The following is a 26,899-nucleotide window of genomic DNA, read 5'->3' on the forward strand; positions in this document are numbered from 1 at the left end:
ATTTATGCAAGTCTGTTGTCTTCCATTGCCAAATAATCAAACAATCTCCCATATCTAGTGAAAAGCAGCCATTTGGGCAGATTACCAGAAAACTGCAACACCCAAGGAACCATGCCCAGGACAGCATGGTGGCACAGTGGTGAGCACTGATGCCTCACAGTGCCAGGGACCTAGGTTCGATTCCAGCCGTGAGTCATTGTATATAGAGTTTGCACGTTCTCCCCGTGTCTGCATGGGTTTCCTCCGGGTGCTCGGGTTTCCTCCCACAGTCTGAAAGACGTGCAGATTGGGTGAATTGGCCATACTAAATTGCCCCTTAATGTCAAAAATGTGTAGTTATGGGGAAGGTATGGGGCTGGACCTGTGTGGGATGCTCTGTTGGAGAGTCGGTGCAGACTCAATGGGCCAAATGGCCTCCTCCTGCACTGTTCAAAGAAAAAAAATAAAAGAAACCTTCAACACGAGTTGGTTCCTTCAAGGACTAAGAAATGTGGAGATCTGAAAATGGCGAAAGGTTAAATTCAAAGCAGTATGACAAATTTAAATAGCTACACTCGTCCACACTTGACAGCAAAGCCAACAAACCCCAATACCTGGAACAAGCATGCCCAACTGTCTTAACATGGAGATATAGAAACTGGAGATATCAGAAGTAAAGTTGGAATCAAGTGTCTCAACGAATTATACAACACCAGGAAAAACAGTAAGCAGCTGGTAAATGCTATCCAACATGGCATTTCTTCACATTGTCACTGCTACTTTTCATGATCAATACTCACGACAAAGCAGTATATAAAAGCAGAAAAAGGCCTTTTGATCTTTCGCCTCCAGCCCCTCAGCAGGAACTGGTTTGAATATCTCTTGACCCCATAACCTACTCTTTTGCCCCATTTACAAAAAAAAGTCTGAATATGAACTCATCACACACTAACAGCCCCTTCCCTATTTATAGTGTATGCTTCAATATCCCTCTTTGCTAACATATTCAGTAACTTTATTACCCTTTGAGGGATTTCTGATTTGAAGATTTCTTATTTTTACCTCTTTTATTCATATTTGGGTTGTGAAACTTAATCCAAGAAAAAAGACTTGCAGTTATATAGTGTCCTCGCAACCTCAGGACTTTTTACAGCCAATGTAGTAGCTACTATTGTACTGTTGGAAATGTGTCAGTTCATTAGTGCACAGATCCCCCAAACAGCAATGAGATAATCAGATTTTTGTTTTGAGATTGCATATTGCCCAGAACAAACGCTCTTCATTTCTTTGAAAAGAAGGGGATCATTTGTGACCATCTGAGAAGGCCTCAATTTAGTGACTCAAATTGGATGTGAAAAGGATGTGTCCTCTCGTCAGAGAATCTAGAACCAAGGGTCACTGTTTAAAAATAAGGGGGGGTGGGATGGGGCTGGTTGCCCATTTAAGACAGAGATGAGGAAAAACAATTTCTCTCGGAAGGCTAAGTGTCTCTGGAACTCTTCCTAAGTCAGTAGAAGCAGAGTCTTTGAAGATATTTAAGGGAGAAGTAGCTAAATTCTCGATTAACAAGAATGGGGGTGGTGAAAGGTAAGAACATGGGGATAAGGATACAATTAGATTAGATCAGCCAGTCTCTGAATGGTGGAGCAGGTTTGATGGGCCGTATGGCTTACTCCTGCTCCTAACTTGTATGTTCATATGTCAATCAATAATTAATTATATTGCAATTATATTGTGAAGCATCGCTGGAAGGGTGCTTTTATTGTGACATTTTCTTTAATGCACATTTCATGTTTGTTACAATTAATACTGATCCATTCCTGCGACCCAAATGGTTCAGTATCCGATTGAAATTACCGGCAACTCAGTTGAGGTTGCTTGTTGTAACAAGGCAAGGAAAGTGATGATGATTATGCTACTAAACCAGCAAACCAAAGTTAAAATTCTCCTATTGCAAATTGTGAAACTGAACTCAATAAATCTGAATTTCTAAGCTGGTGCTCGAATAAAAAGGACCATGAAAGCTGCCAGACCGCTTTCACCAACATGTTCACCATCAGAAACAGGAATCACCATCCTCCCAGCCTGCAGTTTCTTTTGCCTTATAGGAGGGCCAGTACTAACTCTCGGGGCCACTAGACGTTGGACATAAGTTTGCCCTTGCTAGTGTTGTCCATAACTCAAGAAATGAAAATAGTCATTTTTAACCAAAAGGGGTCCTCAACAAACCAACAGCAGATAAAAGGCAAAACTTTCTTCATTCATTCTAATGATACCCTAATGCCTAGAAAACGCCAAGATAAACAGACCAAATAGCAGTGAAAGCAAGACAAACTGGAGTAACTATTGTCTAAGGTGGTCATTTATTTTAGAACCATTTGGAACTAAAGAATACATTAATGCAAATTCTGTAAATAAGCAGGATAACCCAAAACACATTGCTAACTGACACAAGACAATTACGAATTAAAAGGGGACTGTAGTCAGCCTATCAATTAATTACTAAGGCTCAAAAGCAACATTACATCCATCTTTAGTGTGTTGAGTACAGTATTCTCCTGTACTAACTGTCCAGGCTTCCTGTTTATTAGACAGGGTAATGATTAGTTTAAATAAAACTTGAGTGTTCTTTTTGCAGAGCCCTGGTTCATCACAGAACGTGCATGGGTTTTGCGAATTTCTCATCTTCACCACTGCTGTAAGGGCCTCATCTACGAGCCTTTTTCCCTGAAGAAAGGAAAACACAGAAATGACTAGGGGAAGGAACTGAGCTCAACACTGTATTCCAGGAGAAGAGGTGTACCATGGTGAGATATCCCCATATTTCTCAAATACAATGTTGTAAGATGTTTACACTATGGCAGGCAATGTCTGACCAGTGCTGGTCACACTGGTATCAAGTGTCCCTGTTCTTGTCTGCACTCAGTGTCAACATCAAATATTTCCAGGTCAGTTATCAGTCAGTTAGGTGCAGAGCAAGCTCCCTTACTTCTGCCCCAACTCAGGTGAGCACTTTCTGGTGTGCAAGTATGACACATCCATTTCTCATGCCAGCTATTCCGCTGCAGCCTCTTGGTTAGAGTCTGCCCAATTCTGGACAATGAGGATCAAAGACTTGTACTCACTGGAACCTGGAAGGAGAATCCCAAAATTCCTTTCACTTTGAACCTTTTCAACCAGTAGGGAGGAGACTTCCGTCACCTCATTCAGGGTCAAAGCATAATTCCTGAAAATGGAAGTAGCTTCAACACACTGATCCATCCGGTCCTCAGAACCACTAGCTTGAGGGCAGAGAGATTGAGAGAGGTTAGCAGTTGGTTTCCAGTCCTTTGCCGAGAAAAACCCTTGAATTCTTCAGTGTACTAAACACGGGTTAATTGCAGCAGAGAAAATGCACCAAATATGGCACCTGAATCACTATTTTCACATCAGCTAATGCCACATGGCCTTTTCCCAGTATAGCTGTTTTTCAATATTGTAGCCGTCTCTATGTAGAGATTCATAGTGACTTAACCTAAATGCACCATGACTAAAACGGTTTTCCTTAGTATCTGTGACAATAGTGACACTGATTGAAAACCATCAGCATCACATTCAGATGTGCTGAAACACCTCCAGACAAAATGAAACACAAAGGGCTTGAGTGGCTCTCCCCTTGGATTCTGCAAACCCTGCATTGCACAGGCACTGGGCAACCAAACATTCCCATTTCAGACACCCAGTGCTATCATGATGCAGCAAATACTCCCAGGACAAGTACAAGTTACATCCAGAGCAGAGCTCCCTCTACCCTATCCATGCAAACACATCCAGGGCATTGGCAGTAACAGGGTTAGATAAGAGTAAAACTCCCTCTACTGTCCATCAAACATGTCCAGGGCAGCTATAGTACTGGGTTAGATACAGAGTAAAACTTCCTTTACACTGTCCCCATCAAATGCTCCCAGGACAGGTACAGCACGGGTTAGTTACAGGGTAAAGCTCCCTTTACCCTGCCCCATCAAATGCTCCCAGGGCAGGTACAGCACGGGGTCAGATACAGAGTAAAGCTCCCTCTACACTGTCTCATCGAATACTCCCAGGGTAGGTACAGCATGGGTTTAGAATCAGGGTAAAGCTCCCTCTACCCTGTCCCATCAAACGCTCCCAGGGCAAGTATAGATACAGAGTAAAGCTCTGTCTACACTGCCCCATCATACACTCCCAGGTCAGGTACAAAGTAAAAGCTCCAGATACATTGCTACAACAATGTCTCTGAATGGCTTCTCCAAATGAACAGCCTCTACTGTACACTTAGCATTCTTCCACTTCCTTTGCCAGCCACCGGCAGGTTAGTGGCATCAGACCCAATTAAGAGTCAAGTTTTGTGCTGTGTTCCCATGCCTACCAGGAGCTGGACTGACACTGCCCAATGCAACTTCAAATAGGATACTTACAGCCTGAAGACCAAGGAAATTCTAATCCTTTCCGTCTTGGCTGGGCTTGAATATCAGTGACTAATTCACTGTACTACCTGGCCTTTATCATTGAAAACCAGTTTTCATTTATGAGAATACGTCAACACCTATTGAAAATGAACAGATCTCAAAATTCTCTCAAAATCCACAAAAGGTCTGTAGCAACAGCTGAGTGACATTCCCCACACTTCAACAGCTCTGTGTAATCAGGGAAACAAAAATATCTTGCATGTACCAAAACAACAGGTTCCCTAGATTAATTCCTGGGGTGAGAGGGATGTAGATTGATGAGATTGAATGGAATGAAGCTTTGTCCACTGGAATTTATAAGAGGTCATCTCATTGAAATGTGTAAAATTCTTCAGAGAGCTTGACCAAGTAGATGGTGAGAAGTTGTTATCCCTGACCAGGAATCTTATATTAAGAGGAAAAGGGACCTGAGGTCCAGAAAAAGGGATCCATCTCTGAAGGCAGAAATGATAAATTTCTTCAATCTTTGGAAAGGTCTACCCTAGAGGACTGTGAATGCTCAGTCATTGGGTACATTCAAGCCCAAGATCAATATCATGAATCCCTCCAGTGCAGGAGGAGGCCAGTTGGTCCATCGAGCCTGCACCGATAACAATCTCACCCAGGCCCTATCCCCTTAACCCCAACTATTTACCCCGCTAATCCCTCTAACCTACACATCCTGGGACACTAAGGGGCAATTTAGCATGGCCAATGCACCTAACCCGCACATATTTGGACTGTGGGAGGAAACCAGAGCTCCTGGAGGAAACCCACGCAGACACGGGGAGAATGTGCAAATTAATCGAACCCAGGTCCCTGGCACTGAGAGGCAGCAGTGCTAACCACTGTATTATAATATATTATACTACCTTCGGGTGCGGAGAGGGACACTCTTCTGGGACCGGGGGATAAAGGCAGCGCGAGGCTCGGGGCCCTCGGCGAGTAGAGAGCACTGAACCTGCAAGAGACATGCATCTGGAAGCGGAGAATAAAGGGAACACGAGGCTCAGGGACCTGCGAGGGACACTCTTTTGGGAGCAGGGGATAAAGGGAGTGCGAGGCTCAGAGACCTGCGAGGGACACTCTTCTGGGAGCAGGGGATAAAGGGAACACAAGGCTCACTGCAATACTACATTCTGCACTCTCTCGTTTCCTTCTCTATGAACGGTATGCTTTGTCTGTATAGCGCTCAAGAAACAATACTTTTCACTGTATATTAATACAGGTGACAATAAATCAAATCAAAATCAGGGACTTGTGAGGAACACTCTTCTGGGAGTGGGGGATAAAGGGAGTGCGAGGCTCAGGGACCTGCGAGGGACACTCTTCTGGGAGTGGGGGATAAAGGGAGTGCGAGGCTCAGGGACCTGCGAGGGACACTCTTCTGGGAGTGGGGGATAAAGGGAGTGCGAGGCTCAGGGACCTGCGAGGGACACTCTTCTGGGAGTGGGGGATAAAGGGAGTGCGAGGCTCGGGGACCTGCGAGGTACAGTCGCCCATCAGTGGCATTCAGTCTGAAAAATCCACGGGTGGTGTCACAAGAAAGAGGTAAGCTGATTGGTTCGTGAGTAACTGATGTTAGGGACCATCTTTAAATAGCTGAAAGTTAAATATCTAAATAAAATAACAGTCAGGGAACAAAGCTGGGAGGCACAGTAGCAAGCACTGCTGCCTCACAGCGCCAGGGACCCGAGTTCAATTCCGACATCTGGTAACTATGTGTAGAGTTTGCACATTCTGTCCATGTCTGTGTGGGTTTCCTCAGAGTGCTCAGGTTTCCTCCAACACTCCAAAGATGTGCAGGTTTGGTTGATTGGCCATGCTAAATTTGCCCCGTCAGGGGGATTAACAGGCTAAATATGTGGGGTTACGGGGATAGGACCTGGGTGGGATTATCGTCGGTGCAGGTTTGATGGGCCAAATGGCCTCCTTCTGCACTGTCGGGATTCTATGACAAAAAAGTAAAGGAAAAATGAATCTAAGGGCAGAACCAGGGTTAAAAGAGTAAGAAAGAGCAATGTTTACATTTCCTAAGGAAATCGAGATAGCTGTTTGGGTGAGTACAGTTTGGTAGGTACTTACTACTATTTGTAATAATTATTAAGATATCATTCTGTGATTCATTGTTTGCAAGAAATATATTCTGTAATAGCAAAGAATGGAGAAGTGCCCTAGTTGATATTAAAATGATTAAGATGTGGCAAGAGAGCTCCAAGCCATGGTCTGCTCTTCCTGCTCCATGTGAGAGACCAGGAACATTTTCAGTTCTCGGGACCAGTATGTGCACAGGAAATGTCTCCAGCTGCAACTCCAGCTTCAGAACTGGGGCTGCGTCTGACGACACAGTGAGCATCCATGAGGCAGAGAGTATAGTGGATAACACGTATAGAGAGGTGGTCACACCACAGGCTCAGATCATAGGCAGGAAGGGAGTGGGTGACCACCAGAGCAAGAGAGCGAGGCAGGCAGTGCAGGAATCTCCTGTGGGTATTCCCTTGCAAAACGGATATATCGATTTGGATCCCCCAAGAAGCCATTCTCCGTTGAAGGGAACGGCCTCTCAGGGGATAACAACAGCAGCCAAATTTGTAGCACCATGGTTGGCTCTGCTGCATAGGGGAGGAGCAAAAGGTGTAAAAATGCAATAGTCATGGAGGATTCAATCATGAGGGGAATAGATAGACATTTCTCTGGCTTCAAAAGAGACTCCAGGATGGTATATAGTCTCCCTGGTTCTGGGCTCAAGGATGTCTCAAGAGCAGTTGCAGGACATCCTGAAGGGGGAAGGTGAACAGCCAGTTGTCATGGTACACATTGGTACAAATGACATAGGTTTAAAAAAAAGGAACCAAACCAGAAAATGTTGGAAAATCTCAGGTCTGACAGTGTCTGTGGAGAGAGATTAGAGCCAACATATTCGCTCTCTACAGATCCTGTCAGACATGCTGAGATTTTCCAGCATTTTCTGTGTTTGTTTCAGATTCCAGCATCCACAGTATTTTGCTTTCATCTTGGGTAAAGAAATGGATGACGTCCTAAAAGAACATAGGGAGCTAGGAAGCAAGTTGAAAAGTAGGACCTCAAAGGTAGTTACCTCAGGATTACCACCAGTGCCACATGTCAGAGAATTCTTTACAAGTGTTAGTGGATTAAGTTATAAAAAATTACAACACAACAATGTTGGATTGCTCTAGCAAAGAGCTAGCACAGACATTATGGGTGAAATGTGCTCTTCCTGAAGTTTTATTTCAATGTTTAAAATGAACTATCAAGAAAAAAAAAGGATTCAAAATAGACTTCCCCATACTTGAATGACATGAACCCAAAACAGTAAAGAGGGGTTTGGGAATGAGATTGTGGAAGCACTAACAAAAACTGTAAATAAACTTTTAGAGATGGGAATGCAGGGTTGGCAAATGCTACATCTCCTCTCAATTGCTCCCACTCATAAAAAGGTCAGTGAAGTCAATAGTTTAAGACGATTGGTAACCAGAGGCGTCATGAAAATATATTTTTGTTCAAACCTGGTGAGTAGTTATGAGCTAGAATGCATTGCCTGAAAGAGTGGTGGAAGCAGATTCAATAGTATCTTCCACACTTTTAACATTGGGCATTATGCTCTGAGTTTTGTCATCTTGGGCTGCTTGAGTACAGTCAAAGGGACTTGCTGTTTGAAACGATCTGCCAGTTCTTGGAACGTACTTGAAAAAAATAAGAACTTCGAGAAAAGAGCAAGGAAGTTAAATTGGATAGCTCTACCAAAGAGTCAACAAACATACAATGGGTCAAATAGCCTCCCTTAAAGCTGTTTAATTATATGATTGAGCTAATTTTATCTCTCACATGAGAACAAACCTATTATAGAGTCATAGTAGTTTACAGCATAGAAGCAGGCCTTTCGGCCCCACTTGTCCATGCTGCCCAGTTTTCAATCATTAAGCTAGTCCCAATTGCTCGCATTTGGCCCATATCCCTCTATACCAATCTTACCCATGTAATTGTCTAAATGCTTTTTAAAAGACAAAATTGTACCCACATCTGCTACTGCCTCTGGCAGCTTGTTCCAGACACTCACCACCCTGTGTGTGAAAAAAATGCCCTTCTGGACACTTTTGTATCTATCTCTCCCCTCTCACCTTAAACCTATGCCCTCCAGTTTTAGGCTCCCCTACCTTTGGGAAAAGATGTTGACTATCTACCTGATCTGTACCCCTCATTATCTTACAGACCTCTATAAGATCACCCCTAAGCCTCCAACACTCCAGGGAAAAAGTCCCAGTCTCTTCAGTCTCTCCTTATAACTCAAACCAACAAATCCCGGTAGCATCCTAGTAAATCTTTCCTGCACTCTTTCTAGTTTAATAATATCCTTTCTATAATAGGGTGACCAGAACTGTACACAGTATTCCAAGTGTGGCCTTACCAATGTATTGTACAACTTCAACAAGACGGCCCAACTCCTTTCAATGTTCTAACCAATGAAATCAAGCATGCCGAATGCCTTCTTCACCACCCCATCCACCTGTGACTCCACTTTCAAGGAGCTATGAACCTGTATTCCTAGGTCCCTTTGTTCTGTAACTCTTCCCAATGACCTACCATTAACTGAGTAAGTCCTGCCCTGGTTCAATCTCCCAAAATGCATCACGTCGCATTTGGCTAAATTAAACTCCATCCGCCATTTGTCAGCTATTATATGGACTAAAAGTATTGGACATTTAGTAACGTTGCATACTTAGTTAATAAATTGGTACCAGTAATCTTTTGGACTTGTATTAATCTAGCACCACTACTGCTAGGAAAATGACCCTGCGCTTCACAGGAGTGAAATCAAACAAAAATGGGCCAAAAGAGAGATATTATGACAGGTGACGAAATGGTCAAAAAAGTAGGTTTCAAGGAATTGGTTGCACAACTATAACTGAACTCTGTTTATTGGAATTCCACTTCCAGTATGCGGCCCTATAAATTGGGAATGTGCCCTTCTCCTTTGACAGCTTTGGAATAAGGATAGCTTCAGAGAAACGGAATTTAGGCTGATTTTTTTGGTGCCTTGCTGATGAATCACTGATGGGAGAAGGCTAGATATGAAGCTCGCTCTGGTGCCTAAAATCCCAAAATAAATCTAAACACGTGCAAGATCAGAATCTACATCCTTACTGTTGCTACAGCCATTTTGGTTGAGAAGTTGATGCTTGTGAGATCAAGTTCATTTCACTTTACGGTGAAGAGGACACAAGTCAACTCTCCAAGGTGTCATCACTGACAGGTATTTACTCATAAAAGTTAGAATGTCACTCCATAGCCAGAAACTAAAAAGTCTACACCGAATAGCAGTGGTGTCCCAAGGAACCTGACAAACACTCATCTTGGGGTTCTGTACTTGTTGGTTGAATCTCTGAAGATGAAAACATCAAGCCAGAAATCCCCAAGTAGCAGTCAGTGATCATGGTACCAAGGACAACTCCTTTTTCCATTAACTTTCAGTTCTTTTGCCTTATGAACTGAGAGTTGCCATCTGTCCGGTGGTGTTTCTTTTAGGTAGGGACAGGGAAGAGTCTAAAGCAACACAGAGTGCCTAAGTCAGGAAATACATAAGCTAACTCTTCAATACCTTTAGCTTGAGGTGAAGGAGAGGGCTTACCACGGGCTGCAAATCGGGGCCATACGCCTTTCGGTGGAACTTTTCTTTTCTGCGGCATTGCCATGAACGAACTTAACTCCTTTGCAGCCGCTGGTTCATGTTGCTTTTGCTTCGCTGCCAGCATGCGGCATGTCAGATTATCCAGAAAATGAGGACCTAACAAATCTGCGGTAGATAGGTTGGGAAAATCCAAAGGACTGGGAGCAATTTTTTCCATGCCAGTTGCCCGTAACAGCCTATCAGACCTCAATTCGGAAAGGAAAGCGTGAGTCTGCCCAGCTAAAACTACTGCCAGGCGACATGCAGTGATCATGGAGAGTAACTTCGCCTTCAGCTGATCACGAGAGAGGGATTCAAGCCCACCCTTCAGTTTATCCAGCTCAAACTTCTGGGCAGCTAAAATGAGAGGGCTCACAGTTTCAGTCACCCTTGACTGGATGGAACGAGTTGCCTCTATCACCCCCAGCGATTTGTCAAGCTCCTGCTTAGTGGAGACAACACCTTTTGAGACAAGCAGCTTAAATATCGGCTGATCAATCTCAGGAGCAGCAACTGCTGGGATATCAGGAACTCCAACATGAAATCGGAGACGGTTTTGGTGTTCCAGAGTCAGTGGAAGACGGAACGCTAAGGGTAGGAGAATATGGCATTCAAGTGGTGTCTCACGATAGGTCTTAGGCTTCCAGCAATTTCTGTCATCAAGGGAACCCTTTAGGGGTCCACCGGCCCAGTGAAGTAGGTCAGATGACCATTTTGCCCTTGTGCCGGACAATATAGTCTCAAACGTGGACTTCTCTGAAACCGTTGACACAGTCTGAGGGATTGGCTTAGCATGGGAAAGTGGCATGAATTGTATTGATTGTTTAGAGCGTCCCCACCAGGGATTTGGCTCCTTACTGACTGACTGTGCTCCAGTCCCTGAGCTAGGTGCTACATTCGGCTTTGAACTGGGACCCTGAGGAGGATTTCTTTGAGGGTCGTTCAACTGGAGTTGTGGAGCTGGAGGAGCATCAAAGCGAAACCCAGCTGGACTGTCGCTGGTCAAGTCACGCTGTAAAGAAGATAAAAGGTTAAATGCGTCAGAGACGTCTTACAGGATGTATCTGCAATGGTATAGAAATGGAAAGCTCCGTACGGCAAGATCAAGTGGTCAGTCTTCACAGGCTAATAAGGAAGAGTCTAGTATATAAACTTGCCGAAACTATTTTTGCAGAGGAGGAGGAATAATCTCTTCAATCTTAAGGACTTGACATTTCCTCAAGAATTAAAGAAAAATTCTTCCTTCGAGGCCTTCGCCCTACTGGGCTATTCAACTGATTCCTCATGTCAGCAGTAAAATCCAATTTACTGTGTTCCAAAATAGATGCAACATCAGGTGCTGGCCTAATAAGCACCTTTTTTAAAAAGTCAGTTCAACAGGTTTAATGAGAAATCACTACATAAGGGATCTGCCATTGGATGTCTTTAGCTTGGATACAGTTTTCATAAGATGCACTTTTACATAACTAGTCACCAAGTACACTGGATCAACGCATACATAAAACGACTGAGATTTGAAGTGGCTCTTCATCACATCTGCCTGGAACAGGAACTCCTTGCACATATACAAATACACTCAGGAGTTAAGTCTGGAGTGAGAAAAAGGTCATTCAGCCCATCAACCTTGCACCATTTAGAATCCACATGTGATTATTCTATCGTAGATTCCCCTCCAATCCATTAATCCTTTGTATTTTATCAAGTTCTTTTACCTATCACCATGGACAAAATATAATCAAAAATCATTGTTTATTCCTCTGTTAACCTGATGTAGCAAAGCCACTGATTACTTACCCCCGACTGTGCTTTTGCCTTCGGAGACAAAGAGAATTCCAGAGTTTTTCCATGGAAGTCATGAGGAATCTCTCTGAAAAAGTTGCACATAGACGTAGCAGCATTCCCACTCTCCAGCTGTAGAATGACCTGCAGTAATCACAGTACAAGACAGGGTTAAACCAAGCCAACTGATAACCCACTGACTATAAACAATTCAGGTCTCATCCCAAGCTTAACATCTAAATTTACAATGAAGTGCAGCACAACGATAATGTCAGCCCGAAATGAAGGCACGAAAGCTGGATCCAACCATCACACTTCTCAGTGCTGACCACTAGTCAGGGATTAGGAGCAGGAGACTCTGACTGATTTTCCCATCCATAGACTAGGTATATGTCGGACAATCTTAGCAACTGATCAGTCACTACACCACAAATTAGGCTCAAACCAGCCTCCCACCCACTGACACTGTCTACACTTCCCACTGCCTCGGAAAAACAGTCAGCATAATCAAGGACTCCACGCACTCCGGAAATACTCTCTTCCACCTTCTTCCGTCGGGTAAGATACAAAGGTCTGAGGACACATACCTACCGACTCAAGAACAGCTTCTTCCCTGCTGCCATCAGACTTTTGAATGGATGTACCTCGCATTAAATTGATCTTTCTCTACACCCTAGCTATGACTGTCACACTACATTCTACACTCTCTCCTTTCCTTCTCTATGAATGGTATGCTCTGTCTGTATAGCACACAGGAAACCATACTTTTCACTGTATACTAATACATGTGACAATAATAAATCAAATCACACTTATAATTGGTGGGTCATGAAACAGGCATGGCAGCACTGTTGCTACCAATGGCTACTAGTAAAGCTAGAACATTTCACTTTCTGTGGTACCTAATTATCACAATATAAAAGGATGAATAACCTCCTACTTAATCTGGCTACTTGGTTGGGCCTTAGTTTACAAGGAACCAGATCTGACTGCTTTCGTTTAAAACTTGGTAGAATGTCTGATACAGCCAACTCGCTGTCAAACTTAAGTGACCCCAAACTGTTATTCAGATATCCACACGGGTGAAGTTTTCCAATGTCTGATATGACACATGCTCTGCCCCAAAGAGACACATTACATTTACTTAAACTTATCACAGGTCGGAAACAGGCCAGTCTGTTTTCACAGAAGCGCAGCTCAGTCAACTGGTAATAAATTATGCAACTGCCCAGCAAAAACAGATAAGAGCTGCAACTCCAGCAACCAGGTCCTGGCGATGTGTCAGATATTAAAATAGAAGTTTATAAGATTGTATCTTTTTGTTTATAATATTACTATATTTTTATGAAAGGGGTCATCTGACCTGTGTTGAATTCTGCCTGATAGTAAGCCTGGGTGATTTAACTGTTAGAGATCTGAGGAAGGGTCATGGTTTTGCTGAAAGGGTGGATGAGGCCTGACTTTAAGTTCAGGTTAGAAGCTTCCCTTTAAACCCAGGAGAATCCAGAGTCACAGAAGCTGCAGTTCTGTCCTGTATTGTCTGTAGTTAACTGAAGTAGAGAGCAAGAGACTAAATCAGCCAAGCAGAATCACTATGTTACAGTATGAAAGGAGGCCATTTGACCTGTCTAGTCTGTGCCGGCTCTCTGAATGAGCAGTGCCTTTCCCTACTGCCTAGAACCCTGCAATTACTTCCTTAATAATCCAATTCCCTCTCAAATGAAACAGCCTCCACTGTAATCTCAGTCAGCGCATTCCAGATCTTAACTATGCACTGCATGAAAGTTTCTCAAGTTTCCAATGCTGCTTTTGCCAATTACCTTAAAACTGCCTTCTTGTTCTTTATTCTTCCACCAGTAGGCTACTCTGTGAAGATTTCTCATGAATTTTGAATGGCTCTCCTCCTCTCAACCTTCTCTTCTACGCGAAGAACAGTTTCAACTTCTGCAATCTAACATGGCTGAAGTTCCTCATCCCTGGAAGCATTCATGTGAATCTTTTCTGACCGTTTTTAATGCCATCACGCCTTTCCTGAAGCGTGACACCCAGAAGTGGACACAACTCTCCAGTTGAGGCTGAACCAGTGCTCTAAACAAGTTTACCACAACCTCCTTGTTCTGGTACTAGGATCCTGTATGCTTTATTAACCATGCTCTCATAGAACATAGAACAGTACAGCACAGAACAGGCCCTTCGGCCCACGATGTTGTGCCGAGCTTTATCTGAAACCAAGGTCAAGCTATCCCACTCCCTATCATCCTGGTGTGCTCTATGTGCCTGTCCAATAACCGCTTAAATGTTCCTAAAGTGTCTGACTCCACTATCACTGCAGGCAGTCCATTCCACACTCCAACCACTCTCTGCGTAAAGAACCTACCTCTGATATCCTTCCTATATCTCCCACCACGAACCCTATAGTTATGCCCCCTTGTAATAGCTCCATCCACCCGAGGAAATAGTCTTTGAACTATCTATCCCCTTTATCTATCCCCTTCATCATTTTATAAACCTCTATTAAGTCTCCCCTCAACCTCCTCCGCTCCAGAGAGAACAGACCTAGCTCCCTCAACCTTTCCTCATAAAAGGCAGCATCCTGGCAAATCTCCTCTGCACTCTTTCCAGTACTTCCACATCCTTCTTATAGTGAGGTGACCAGAACTGCACACAATATTCCAAATGTGGTCTCACCAAGGTCCTGTACAGTTGTAGCATAACCCCACGGCTCTTAAACTCCAACCCCCTGTTAATAAAAGCTAACACACTATAGGCCTTCTTCACAGCTCTATCCACTTGAGTGGCAACCTTCAGAGATCTGTGGATATGGACCCCAAGATCTCTCTGTTCCTCCACAGTCTTCAGAACCCTACCTTTGACCCTGTAATCCACATTTAAATTAGTCCTACCAAAATGAATCACCTCACATTTATCAGGGTTAAACTCCATTTGCCATTTTTCAGCCCAGCTTTGCATCCTATCTATGTCTCTTTGCAGCCTACAACAGCCCTCCACCTCATCCACTACTCCACCAATCTTGGTGTCATCAGCAAATTTACTGATCCACCCTTCAGCCCCCTCCTCTAAGTCATTAATAAAAATCACAAAGAGCAGAGGACCAAGCACTGATCCCTATGGCACTCCGCTAGCCAACCTGCCTCCAGTCTGAAAATTTTCCATCCGCCACCACCCTCCATCTTCGATCAGATAGCCAGTTACCTGTCCAATCGGCCAACTTTCCCTCTATCCCACACCTCCTCACTTTCATCATAAGCCAACCACGGGGGACCTTATCAAACGCCTTACTAAAATCCATGTATATGACATCAACTGCCCTACCTTCATCAACACACTTAGTTACCTCCTCAAAAAATTCTATCAAATTTGTGAGGCACGACTTGCCCTTCACGAATCCGTGCTGACTATCCCGGATTAATCCGCATCTTTCTAAATGGTCGTAAATCCCATCCCTAAGGACCTTTTCCATCAACTTACCAACCACCGAACTAAGACTAACCAGCCTATAATTACCAGGGTAGTTTCTATTTCCTTTCTTAAACAGAGGAACAACATTCGCCACTCTCCAGTCCTCTGGGCACCATCCCCGTGGACAGTGAGGACCCAAAGATCAAAGCCAAAGGCTCTGCAATCTCATCCCTTGCCTCCCAAAAAATCCTAGGATATATTTCATCAGGCCCAGGGGACTTATCGACCTTCAGTTTATTTAAAACTGCTAGTACATCCTCCCTCCAAACATCTACTTCCTCCAGCCTATTAGCCTGTAACACCTTCTCTTCCTCAAAAACATGGCCCCTCTCCTTGGTGAACACTGAAGAAAAGTATTCACCCATCACCTCTCCTATCTCTACTGACTCCATACACAAGTTCCCACTACTGTCCTTGACCGGCCCTAACCTCACCCTGGTCATTCTTTTATTCCTCACATAAGAGTAAAAAGCCTTGGGGTTTTCCTTGATCCGACCCGCCAAGGACTTCTCATGCCCCCTCCTAGCTCTCCTAAGCCCCTTTTTCAGCTCATTCTCTGCTAACTTGTAACCCTCAATCGAGCCATCTGAACCTTGTTTCCTCATCCCTACATAAGCTTCCCTCTTCCTTTTTACAAGACATTCCACCTCATTTGTGAACCATGGTTCCCTCACTTGGCCATTTCCTCCCTGCCTGACAGGGACATACCTATCAAAGACACAGTATTTGTTCCTTGAAAAAGTTCCACTTTTCATTAGTGCCTTTCCCTGACAGTTTCTGTTCCCATCTTATGCCCCTTAATTCTTGCCTAATCGCATCATAATTACCTCTCCCCCAATTGTAAACCTTGCCCTGCCGTACGGCCCTATCCCTCTCCATTGCAATAACAAAAGACACTGAATTGTTGTCATTATCTCCAAAGTGCTCTCCCACAACCAAATCTAATACTTGGCCCGGTTCATTTCCCAGTACCAAATCCAATGTGGCCCCACCTCTTGTCGGCCTATCCACATATTGCGTCAGGAAACCCTCCTGCACACACTGCACAAAAACTGCCCCATCCGAACTATTCGACCTACAAAGGTTCCAATCAATGTTCGGAAAGTTAAAGTCCCCCATGACAACTACCCTGTGACCCCCACACCTATCCATAATCTGCTTAGCAATTTCTTCCTCCACATCTCTATTACTATTTGGGGGCCTATAGTAAACTCCTAACAACGTGACCGCGTTGGATGGGGCATAGAATATAAAAGTTGGCATATGATGTTGCGGCTGTATAGAACGTTGGTTCGGCCACATTTGGAATACTGCGTCCAGTTCTGGTCGCCACACTACCAGAAGGACGTGGAGAAGGACTTGTCCTGCACATGGACATACATATTCTCTGCTCCTGAACCCCCTTTGGAATTGTATTTTCCATTTCATATTGCCTTGCTGTGTGCTTCCTACCCAAATGATCACAAGATGTCTACAGAAAAACCCTGTGAGATTGTGCTCTGGAATTAGAAGTTAACCAGCTGAGAAAGTAAAAAGGAAGCAATTGGTGGAAGCAGGGGGTACCTGCGAATTGTTTGCTAAAAGAACTGCAGTTCTGCAGAGAGTGCAACGTATGGTAAGTTAAAAAAAACCATTTTATTTATACTTTAAAGTACCTACAAAGAAAAGAGCGTTTGGTCATTTGTTACAGTAAATGTTTTAAAACATCGAATCTTGACATATTGTTTTTTTAGCTGTTAACTGGTAGTTCGAATTCTCTTTAAAAGTTACCAGTCTCTACAAAGATTGTAACAGACCAGCTGATCAACAGTACCCTTCATAGTTCAGGTTTGGATGAGTTGGCCTTTCACAGTAGATCGATTTATCAATAACCATTTACACAGCTCAAGAGGCCTTTCAAACTTTCTTAATACCGCAAGTAGATTAAAATAAATAAATGTAGTTTACCTTGTTGTGTGGTTTCAAGAACATAGAATCCTTTACCCTTCCAAATCGAAAAGCAACACACAGGATGTCAACTTCTGTATAGCCATCCTCAGGTAGATTGCTTATGTGAACGAAATGGTCGTATATAGTATATCCGGCCTACATGATGAGAATGAGAAAACCAAAGAAATACAATGAGGCAGACAATCGGGAAGTGATGAACAGCACATGGTGCAATCACAATACATCTTGCATCAGGAATTTACTCTAAAGGGCAAGAGGTAATAACACAAGCATAGTGTCATAGTCATAGAATCCCTGCAGTGCAGAACGAGGCCATTCGGCCCATCGAGTCTGCACCGACCACAATCCCACCCAGGCCCTAGCCCCGTAACCCCACATATTTACCCTGCTAATTCCCCTGACACTAGGGTTAATTTAGCATGGCCAATCAACCTAACCCGCATATCTTTACTCTCCTGCTGTCAGGGCACAATTCCACTGCCTCCAGCAGCTTTCTGGCCATCTTCAGTGCAAAGCCAAACAGTGACTGGTACTAGATTGTATTTCTGTAGGTGTCACAGCCAATCCAATTCTGCCCTCATTCTCCAGATACTGCTGCCGAATAGCAATCAGGTACAGAATCTGCCCAATTTATTTCCTTCCCTCCCACTGTCAGGGCCACTTTCACTGCTCCCTATTCCATGATTTCTTACTCAACATGGATCAGAAATCAATTTACAAATTCCTACACATTGGCCATGTTAACGGAATAGTCAATCATCAATTATCAGTCCCTCCATTCTGAAAATATAAACAACAAGATACTTACATCTGGTTTAAACCCAGATTCTTCAATTATATCTTTAAATATCACCTCCTGGAGAAGACAGGAAAAAATATTAGTAACCCTGACCAAATTTCAGTCAAAGAACAAAGAACAATACAGCACAGGAACAGGCCCTTCGGCCCTCCAAGCTTGCGCCGCTCATGTGCCCAACTAGACCATTCGTTTGTATCCCTCTATTCCCAGTCTGTTCATGTGGCTATCTAGATAAGTCTTAAACGATCCCAGCGTGTCCGTCTCAATCACCTTGCTTGGCAATGCATTCCAGGCCCCCACCACCCTGTGTAAAATACGTCCCCCTGACATCTGTGTTGAACCTTGCCCCCCTCACCTTGAACCTGTGACCCCTTGTGTTCGTCACCTCCAACCTGGGAAAAAGCTTTCCACTGTTCGCCCTATCAATGCCCTTCATAATTTTATACACCTCTATTAGGTCACCCCTCATCCTCGTCTTTCCAGGGAGAACATCCCCAGTTTACCCAATCTCTCCTCATAGCTAAGACCCTCCATACCAGGCAACATCTTGGTAAACCTTTTCTGTACCCTCTCCAAAGCCTCCACGTCCTTCTGGTAGTGTGGCGACCAGAACTGGACGCAGTATTCCAAATGTGGCCCAACCAACGTTCTATACAGCTGCAACATCATGCACCAACTTTTATATTCTATGCCCCGTCCAATAAAAGCAAGCATGCCATATGCCTTCTTCACCACCCTCTCCACCTGTGCTGCCACCTTTAAGGATCTGTGGACTTGTACACCCAGGTCCCTCTGTGTGTCTAAACTCCTGATGGTTCTGCCATTTATTGTATAGCTCCCCCTTACATTAGATCTACCGAAATGCATCACTTCGCATTTATCTGGATTAAATTCCATCTGCCATTTCTCCGCCCAATGTTCCAGCCTATCTATATCCTGCTGTATTCTCTGACAATGTTCATCACTATCCGCAACTCCAGCAATCTTTGTGTCGTCTGCAAACTTACTGATCACACCAGCTACATCTTCCTCCAAATCATTTATATATATCACAAACAGCAGAGGTCCGAGTACAGAGCCCTGCGGAACACCACTAGTCATGATGTGGAGATGCCGGCGTTGGACTGGGGTAAACACAGTCAGAAGTTTAACAACACCAGGTTAAAGTCCAACAGGTTTATTTGGTAGCAAAAGCCACACAAGCTTTCGGAGCTCCAAGCCCCTTCTTCAGGTGAATGGGAATTCTGTTCACAAACAGGGCATATAAAGACAGAGACTCAAGTTACATGAATAATGGTTGGAATGCGAATATTTACAGCTAATCAAGTCTTTAAGAAACAAAACAATGTGAGTGGAGAGAGCATCAAGACAGGCTAAAAAGATGTGTATTGTCTCCAGACAAGACAGCCAGTGAAACTCGGCAGGTCCAGGCAACTGTGGGGGTTACAAATAGTGTGACATGAACCCAATATCCCGGTTGAGGCCGTCCTCGTGTGTACGGAACTTGGCTATCAGTTTCTGCTCAGCGACTCTGTGCCGTCGTGTCGCGAAGGCCGCCTTGGAGAACGCTTACCCGAATATCAGAGGCCGAATGCCCGTGACCGCTGAAGTGCTCCCCAACAGGAAGAGAACAGTCTTGCCTGGTGATTGTCGAGCGGTGTTCATTCATCCGTTGTCGCAGCGTCTGCATAGTTGATTAGCTCTAAGTATTCGCATTCCAACCATTATTCATGTAAATTGAGTCTCTGTTTATGAACAGAATTCCCACTCACCTGAAGGGGCTTGGAGCTCCGAAAGCTTGTGTGGCTTTTGCTACCAAATAAACCTGTTGGACTTTAACCTGGTGTTGTTAAACTTCTTACTGTGAACATCACTAGTCACAGACCTCCAACCGGAAAAAGACCCCTCCACTGCTACCCTCTATCTTCTATGGCTAAGCCAGTTCTCCATCCATCTAGCTAGCTCACCTTTTATCCCGTGAGATTTAACCTTTTGCACCAGTCTACCATGAGGGACCTTGTCAAACGCTTTACTAATATCCATATAAGACGACATCCATGGCCCTTCCCTCGTCAATCGATTTCGTCACCTCCTCAAAAAACTCAACCAAATTTGTGAGGCATGACCTCCCTCGTACAAAACCATGCTGTCTATCGCTAATGAGATTATTCAGTTCTAAATGCGCATATATCCTATCTCTAAGAATCTTCTCCAACAATTTCCCTACCACGGACGTCAAGCTCACCAGCCTATAATTACCCGGGTTATCCTTGCTACCCTTCTTAAATAACGGGACCACATTTGCTATCCTCCAATCCTCTGGGACCTCACCTGTGTCCAGTGAAGAGACAAAGATTTCTGTTAGAGGCCCAGCAATTTCATCTCTTGCCTCCCTGAGGAGTCTAGGATAGATGCCATCTGGCCCTGGGGATTTGTCTGTCTTAATGTTTCCTAAAAAACCTAACACTTCCTCCCTTGTAATTGAGATGTTTTCCTAACAGGTCAACACATCTCTCTGAGACACTACCAGTCAACATGTCCCTCTCCTTTGTGAATACTGATGCAAAGTATTCGTTTAGGATCTCACCTACTTCCTTTGGTTCTAAGCATAATTCCCCTCCTTTGTCCCCGAGAGGTCCGATTCTTTCCCTAATAACCCTCTCGTTCCTAACGTATGTATAAAATGCCTTAGGATTCTCCTTAATCCTGTCTGCAAAGGACATTTCGTGACCCCTTTTTGCCACAGTCAGTGTGTCTGAAATAGACACAGCTCCAAGCCTTGAAATAGTGTTACTTAATGCTTTTCACAAAAATATTTAGGGCTTCCCTTCTCTATTGTACGTGTTGGGGAATGAAATTCTCCTTTCTTGACGTTGAATTCATATCCCCAGATCATTAGCCTGGGTTTCTGGATTACTAGTCCACTGACATTGCCACTATATTACCACCCCCGAAATTCCTTATCAGTGAATACACCACACAATTTTCTGTCCCAGTAACTTCAACGGAATTGTACACTGACAGAGTGTAAAATGAGCAGCCAATTCACTATCAGCCCATTTTGCAGTACCAGTCGAGACTGATTGCACCCTCTGACATTTGGGACTATATCAAAATCCCTCTTTAACAAAGCTATACCATCACTTTCACAAAGACAATTAGGGATGAGCCATAAATTTTGGCAGCGCCAGTAAGACTCTCATGCCACGATGGTTGAGTGTCTCTCTCTCTCTTCCTCACAGCCAGAACCATCAATTTAGCCCAACTAATTCCATTATTAACTGGGATTGTAAGGCTTTTGCCAGTGTTGTGGGAGCATATTCTGGGAATCAATCATAACTAATCTTATAATTCATGAGTGAATGAATATATTAATTCCACCAGTGACTAGGATTCCAGCACTATTAATCTCCACAGAGTTTGAGATTTTCTTTCACCAGAATTGTAGAATATCCTGGTTGCCCCTCTTAGACGAGCAATATTTGTTACCCTTTGCATCCACACTACTACATCCCTTTTGAACACAGTATTTTCCAGCTTTAGACTCTATAGTCATGTATTCTACCACTTTTGGGACAACATTATGCTATTTCACACTGTCTGCATCAAAAAAGTTAGCTTTGGCCCATCTCCATGCAATTACGATTTCATTCATTATATATTCTCAATTGCAACCTTTTTCAACTAACATCAATAGTTTTATTGCTAAAATCAAAGCATTTCTTTGCCCAAATGCATTCAGTTCTTCTGTAAATCTTCTAATCGCATCTTGCTCTGCTAGAAGGCGCTTGATAAGGTGCCCCATAAAAGGCTGCTGAAGAAGATTAGGGCACACGGAGTTGGGGGTAGTGTGTTAAAGTGGATTGGGGACTAGCTATCCGACAGGAAGCAAAGAGTCAGAATAAATGGGTGTTTTTCCGGTTGGAGGAAGGTAACTAGTGGCGTGCCTCAGGGATCGGTACTCGGGCCGCAACTATTTACCATTTATATAGATGATCTGGAGGAGGGGACGGAGTGTAGGGTAACGAAGTTTGCAGACGACACAAAGATAAGTGGAAAAGTGAATCGTGTGGAGGACGGAGAAGATCTGCAGAGAGATTTGGACAGGCTGAGTGAGTGGGCGAGGATATGGCAAATGGAGTATAACGTTGAGAAATGCGAGGTTATACACTTTGGAGGAAATAATAACAAATGGGATTACTATCTCAATGGAAACAAATTAAAACATGCTACCGTGCAAAGGGACCTGGGGGTCCTTGTGCATGAGACGCAAAAGCCCAGTCTGCAGGTACAACAGGTGATCAAGAAGGCAAATGGGATGTTGGCCTATATCGCGAGGGGGATAGAATATAAAAGCAGGGATGTCTTGATGCACCTGTACAGGGCATTGGTGAGGCCGCAGCTGGAATACTGTGTGCAGTATTGGTCCCCTTATATGAGGAAGGATATATTGGCATTGGAGGGAGTGCAGAGAAGGTTCACCAGGTTGATACCGGAGATGAGGGGTTTGGATTATGAGGAGAGGCTGAGGAGATTGGGTTTGTACTCGTTGGAGTTTAGAAGGATGAGGGGGGATCTTATGGAGACTTATAAGATAATGCGGAGGCTGGATAGGGTGGAGGCGGAGAGATTCTTTCCACTTAGTAAGGAAGTTAAAACTAGAGGACACAGCCTCAAAGTAAAGGGGGGTCGGTTTAAGACAGAGTTGAGGAGGAACTTCTTCTCCCAGAGGGTGGTGAATCTCTGGAATTCTCTGCCCACTGAGGTGGTGGAGGCTACCTCGCTGAATATGTTTAAAGCGCGGATGGATGGATTCCTGATCGGTAAGGGAATTAAGGGTTATGGGGATCAGGCGGGTAAGTGGTACTGATCCACGTCAGATCAGCCATGATCTTATTGAATGGCGAGGCAGGCTCGAGGGGCTAGATGGCCTACTCCTGCTCCTATTTCTTATGTTCTTATGTTCTTATTTGCTGGATTCAATCTATAAATCTAACAAGTTTACAATTACCTTGGAAATTCAGGTTTAAGTCCAGGCCCACGAGACTGCATTTAGCGTGCCATCATGTTGAGATTATCCTTACTCCTAGTTCTCATTCAACATTTTATTCCATCTCATTCTATTTACTGCCCCCCTCCCAACCCCACTCAAAAGCTTAATTATTAAACTTGATCAAAATCTTCATGAAGTTCAATAATGATAGCGGCATTACATTGTGTTCTTTTAATAATGTTCCAAGTGGACAATCTCCAATTTTAATGGTCTTTAAATCACCCAGAGAGATCTAATAGGCGAGGAGCTAGAATCTCACTGGTTCAAACACCTTCATTGCTTTTAGGATGTCTTACCATGTCACTCAGATCCACATACTGATGTAGTACTTGCATGCTAATTGCATTTCCTTTCAGCTTGATTGTGGAAAGGCTATAAAACTCCACCATTTTCTCTGCTGCTTTAGCACAGGCCATTTCCACGTATGCCTTAAAATAAAAATAAAATGTTTTGAGGATAGGGAAATTGGTGGTCAAATGTAACAGAAAAGTTAAAGAAATTCTTAAATGACTTATACACAGGCCTATTTAAGATATTACAACCTTCGTACTACAGCTGAGAAAACACATGCAAACTTACTTTCGTATTGTGCGATATGCTTATTGCATGATATTCTTAATTCACCCCTTCAGCTTGCTTCTACTTGTCTATAATTGTTTACTAGACTAATGCCAAGAATGGGTGGATTGTCTTATGAGGAAAGGTTGAAGAAGTTAGGTTTATATCCATTAGAGTTTAGAAGAGTAGAGGTGGTTTGATCAAAACCTTTAAGATCCTGAAGAGTCTTGACAAGGTGGATGTGGAGAGGATGTTTCCTCTGTCAGGGAATCTAGAACTAGGGGTCCCTGTTTAAAAATAAGGGGTCATTCATTTAAGATGGAGATGAGGAAAAATGTTTTCCCTCAGAGGGTCATAACTCTCTTCCTCAAAAGGTAGTGGAAGCAGAACTTTGAATATTAAGGCAGAGCTGGGTAGATTCTTGATTAACAAGGGGGTGAAAGATAATCAGGGATAAGGAGGAATGTGGGATTGAGGTTACAATCAGATTAGCCATGATTTTATTGAATGGCAGAGCACGAGGGACCATGTAGCCTCCTCCTGCTGCTAATTTGTATGTATGTAATTACTTTCTATATCAACTCTAACAATTTCACTTTATTAGATTAAAACCTCAAATTAATCATCCCCTGAATTATTAGTATTCCGGTAAATCTCTGTCACCCAAGCTCAATACGGTGGCACAGTGGTTAGCACTGCTGCCTCACAGCGCCAGGGACACGGGTTCAATTCCCGACCTCGGGTCACTGTCTGTGTGGAGTTTGCACGTTCTCCTCGTGTCTGCGTGCGTTTCCTCCGGGTGCTCCGGTTTCCTCCCACAGTCTGAAAGACATACTCGTTAGGTGCATTGGCCATGCTAAATTCTCCCTCAGTGTACCCGAACAGGTGCCAGAACGTGGCGACTTGGGGGATTTTCACAGTAACTTCATTGCAGTGTTAATGTAAGCCTGACACTAATAAATAAACCTTAAAATACCTTCCAGTTTTATCTTCTCAATTCGTTGCTATACATTCCCCTTTGCAGCTTCCTGTCCCCATCTGCACAATATGCTGTCAATTGCAAATTTGGATATATAACTCCTAACTTCACTCAAGTCACTACTGTATACTGTGAAAAACTCAAGACAACATGTCTGTGTAGCATAGTGCTCATCTCACTGAACTCTCCTTTCACCTCCCCACCCCAGTCCTTGCCACTGACTTTCAATTTTAAACAGAAGGGCCTGGTAGTATTCATTTGTTAGTACTTCCCTGACAACAAACATCAAAGTTCGAGAAACCAAAATGAGGATAAGAGGAGAAACAAGGGAAAAGAAGAGGAAACAAAGGGAAGAGCACTGGCCATAGCAGTTTCAATTAAATCAAGATAGACAAGAAAGGATGGGGCAACTCACAGCTGAGAAAATAAAAGCCGTGTTTGTAATCAGAACTCCCACCCACCTGACGAAGGGACAGCCTGTTCCGAAAGCTCGTGGCTTTTGCTACCAAATAAACCTGTTGGACTTTAACCTGGTGTTGTTAGACTTCTTACTGTGTTTACCCCAGTCCAACGCTGGCATCTCCACAAAATAAAAGCCACCAGAATAAAGTTATGAACTCTGTTAACAGTACATATTTAACAAGTGGAGCGCCATACCCACCTGGTTCCTGGAGAATGTGATAACTGCATTCAGCACTTGTCCAAAGGGCTTTGCCAACCTTTTCAGATCATTTTCTTTGCAACCTCTAGCTGGAAGATTGTTAATTCGAATAACTCGACCTTTCACATTCAGGCCAACAGTCTGCAAAGGAAAAGGAAACGCTCAAACTCATCAGTCTATAACAAGGACATGATTTTTGGGGGTGGGGGAAGGTCATCACATTTAAATTAAAAGAGCATACTCTTAATACCATACATGATACAGTTTTGAAATAAAAACAGAATATGTGCAGTGCATTTATTGGCATGCATGGAGTTCAGATGAGGGTCACATCTTTTCAGATATTGTTAAGACTACCAAGAGATCGGCTCAAACTCTTCACTCGTCTTTTCAAAACACTAATTTTTGTTTTGTTTTTGCATTTTATTTCCCCTCCTGGACTCTCCTTCAGTTCTGTAAATAGTTAAGCTAAGAGGCTGGGCACCAACCACTCCTCACCCTCCATAGATCTTCATTTTTCTTATCCAAAGTTCTCCATTATATTGCTCCTTCTCAATCTATCATCTTCTCTCCCCATGCATCCTTCAGATATCACTTAACTTCTCCAAATCTGACATTTTGTATTTCCGATTTACTTTGTCTCAGGACTGACAGCCATGCCGTCACTCTGCGATTCACTCCCTAAATCTCTCTCCTCTCCTCTGATATACTCCTGTGAAACACTTTGGAGCTTCATCTATGTTGAAGGCACTAGATGAATGCAAGTTATGATATGGAGAACCTAAGTTCCCAATGTTGCTATGGGACACTATCCAGGATGGTTGCTTAGATACAGCAAATACTGGAATATCAATTAGGTTGCAGCATATACCACCTGAATTTCTGATAATCACGGTGTACAGGTAATCCTGGGTACTTTGATGCAGACCAAATAAACATTCCTCTTAGGCTAACACAATGATTTTGGAGTGTTATATGTTTAGATGCAATGAACTACAATCTGACCACAAAACCATAGAAATGATGCAGGATAGAAGCCTATCTTGTCTATGCCAAACCAAAGACACCTAGGAGTCTTTTTCCCTTCAAATTGTTGTGTTGAGGGGGGGGGGGGGGGGGGAGAGAGAGAGAGAGAGAGAGAAGAGAGAGAGAGAAGAGAGAGAGAGTGAGTGAGTGAGAGAGAGAGAGAACAGAGAGAGAGACGACGGTTAGCTCAGCTGGCTCGTCAGCTAGCTTGTGGATCAGATTCATGCAAAGAACATTAAAAACGAGGTTCAATCCCCATTCCAGCTGAGGTAAACTTCAGGCCTGTCTCCTCACCTTACCTGTAGTAAAATATTACAGCACTTTGCCATGGTTCAGCAGATAATCACTGAGAAACTGCCTTTAGGCGGAGAACTCGATGCCGTCAGAGCCCATGCAGACCTGATGGGCCAAATTTACACTGTAGGGATTCTATGATAATAGTTTATTCAATTTTCCAAAGGCAAAAGAGCAAGGTACAATATT

At 43.6% G+C, this 26,899-nt stretch overlaps 1 protein-coding gene across 3 annotated transcripts in view; it reads right to left on the reverse strand.

The window, feature by feature from the left end:
- The window catches only part of znf638 (zinc finger protein 638), a 279,892-nt gene that overhangs the window by 75,133 nt on the left and 177,860 nt on the right, over window positions 1–26,899 (reverse strand). For all 3 annotated transcript variants that reach the window (XM_078224710.1, XM_078224700.1, XM_078224717.1), the window contains exons 12-16: window positions 25,391–25,531; window positions 23,489–23,620; window positions 18,149–18,196; window positions 17,338–17,475; window positions 11,926–12,054 (exon numbers count right to left, since the gene is read on the reverse strand). In XM_078224710.1, coding sequence (XP_078080836.1) covers window positions 11,926–12,054; window positions 17,338–17,475; window positions 18,149–18,196; window positions 23,489–23,620; window positions 25,391–25,531 — 588 coding nt within the window. The remainder of the gene's footprint in view (window positions 1–11,925; window positions 12,055–17,337; window positions 17,476–18,148; window positions 18,197–23,488; window positions 23,621–25,390; window positions 25,532–26,899) is intronic.

Source organism: Mustelus asterias, chromosome 1, assembly GCF_964213995.1.
Source record: "Mustelus asterias chromosome 1, sMusAst1.hap1.1, whole genome shotgun sequence".
NCBI classification, from domain to species: Eukaryota; Metazoa; Chordata; class Chondrichthyes; order Carcharhiniformes; family Triakidae; genus Mustelus; species Mustelus asterias.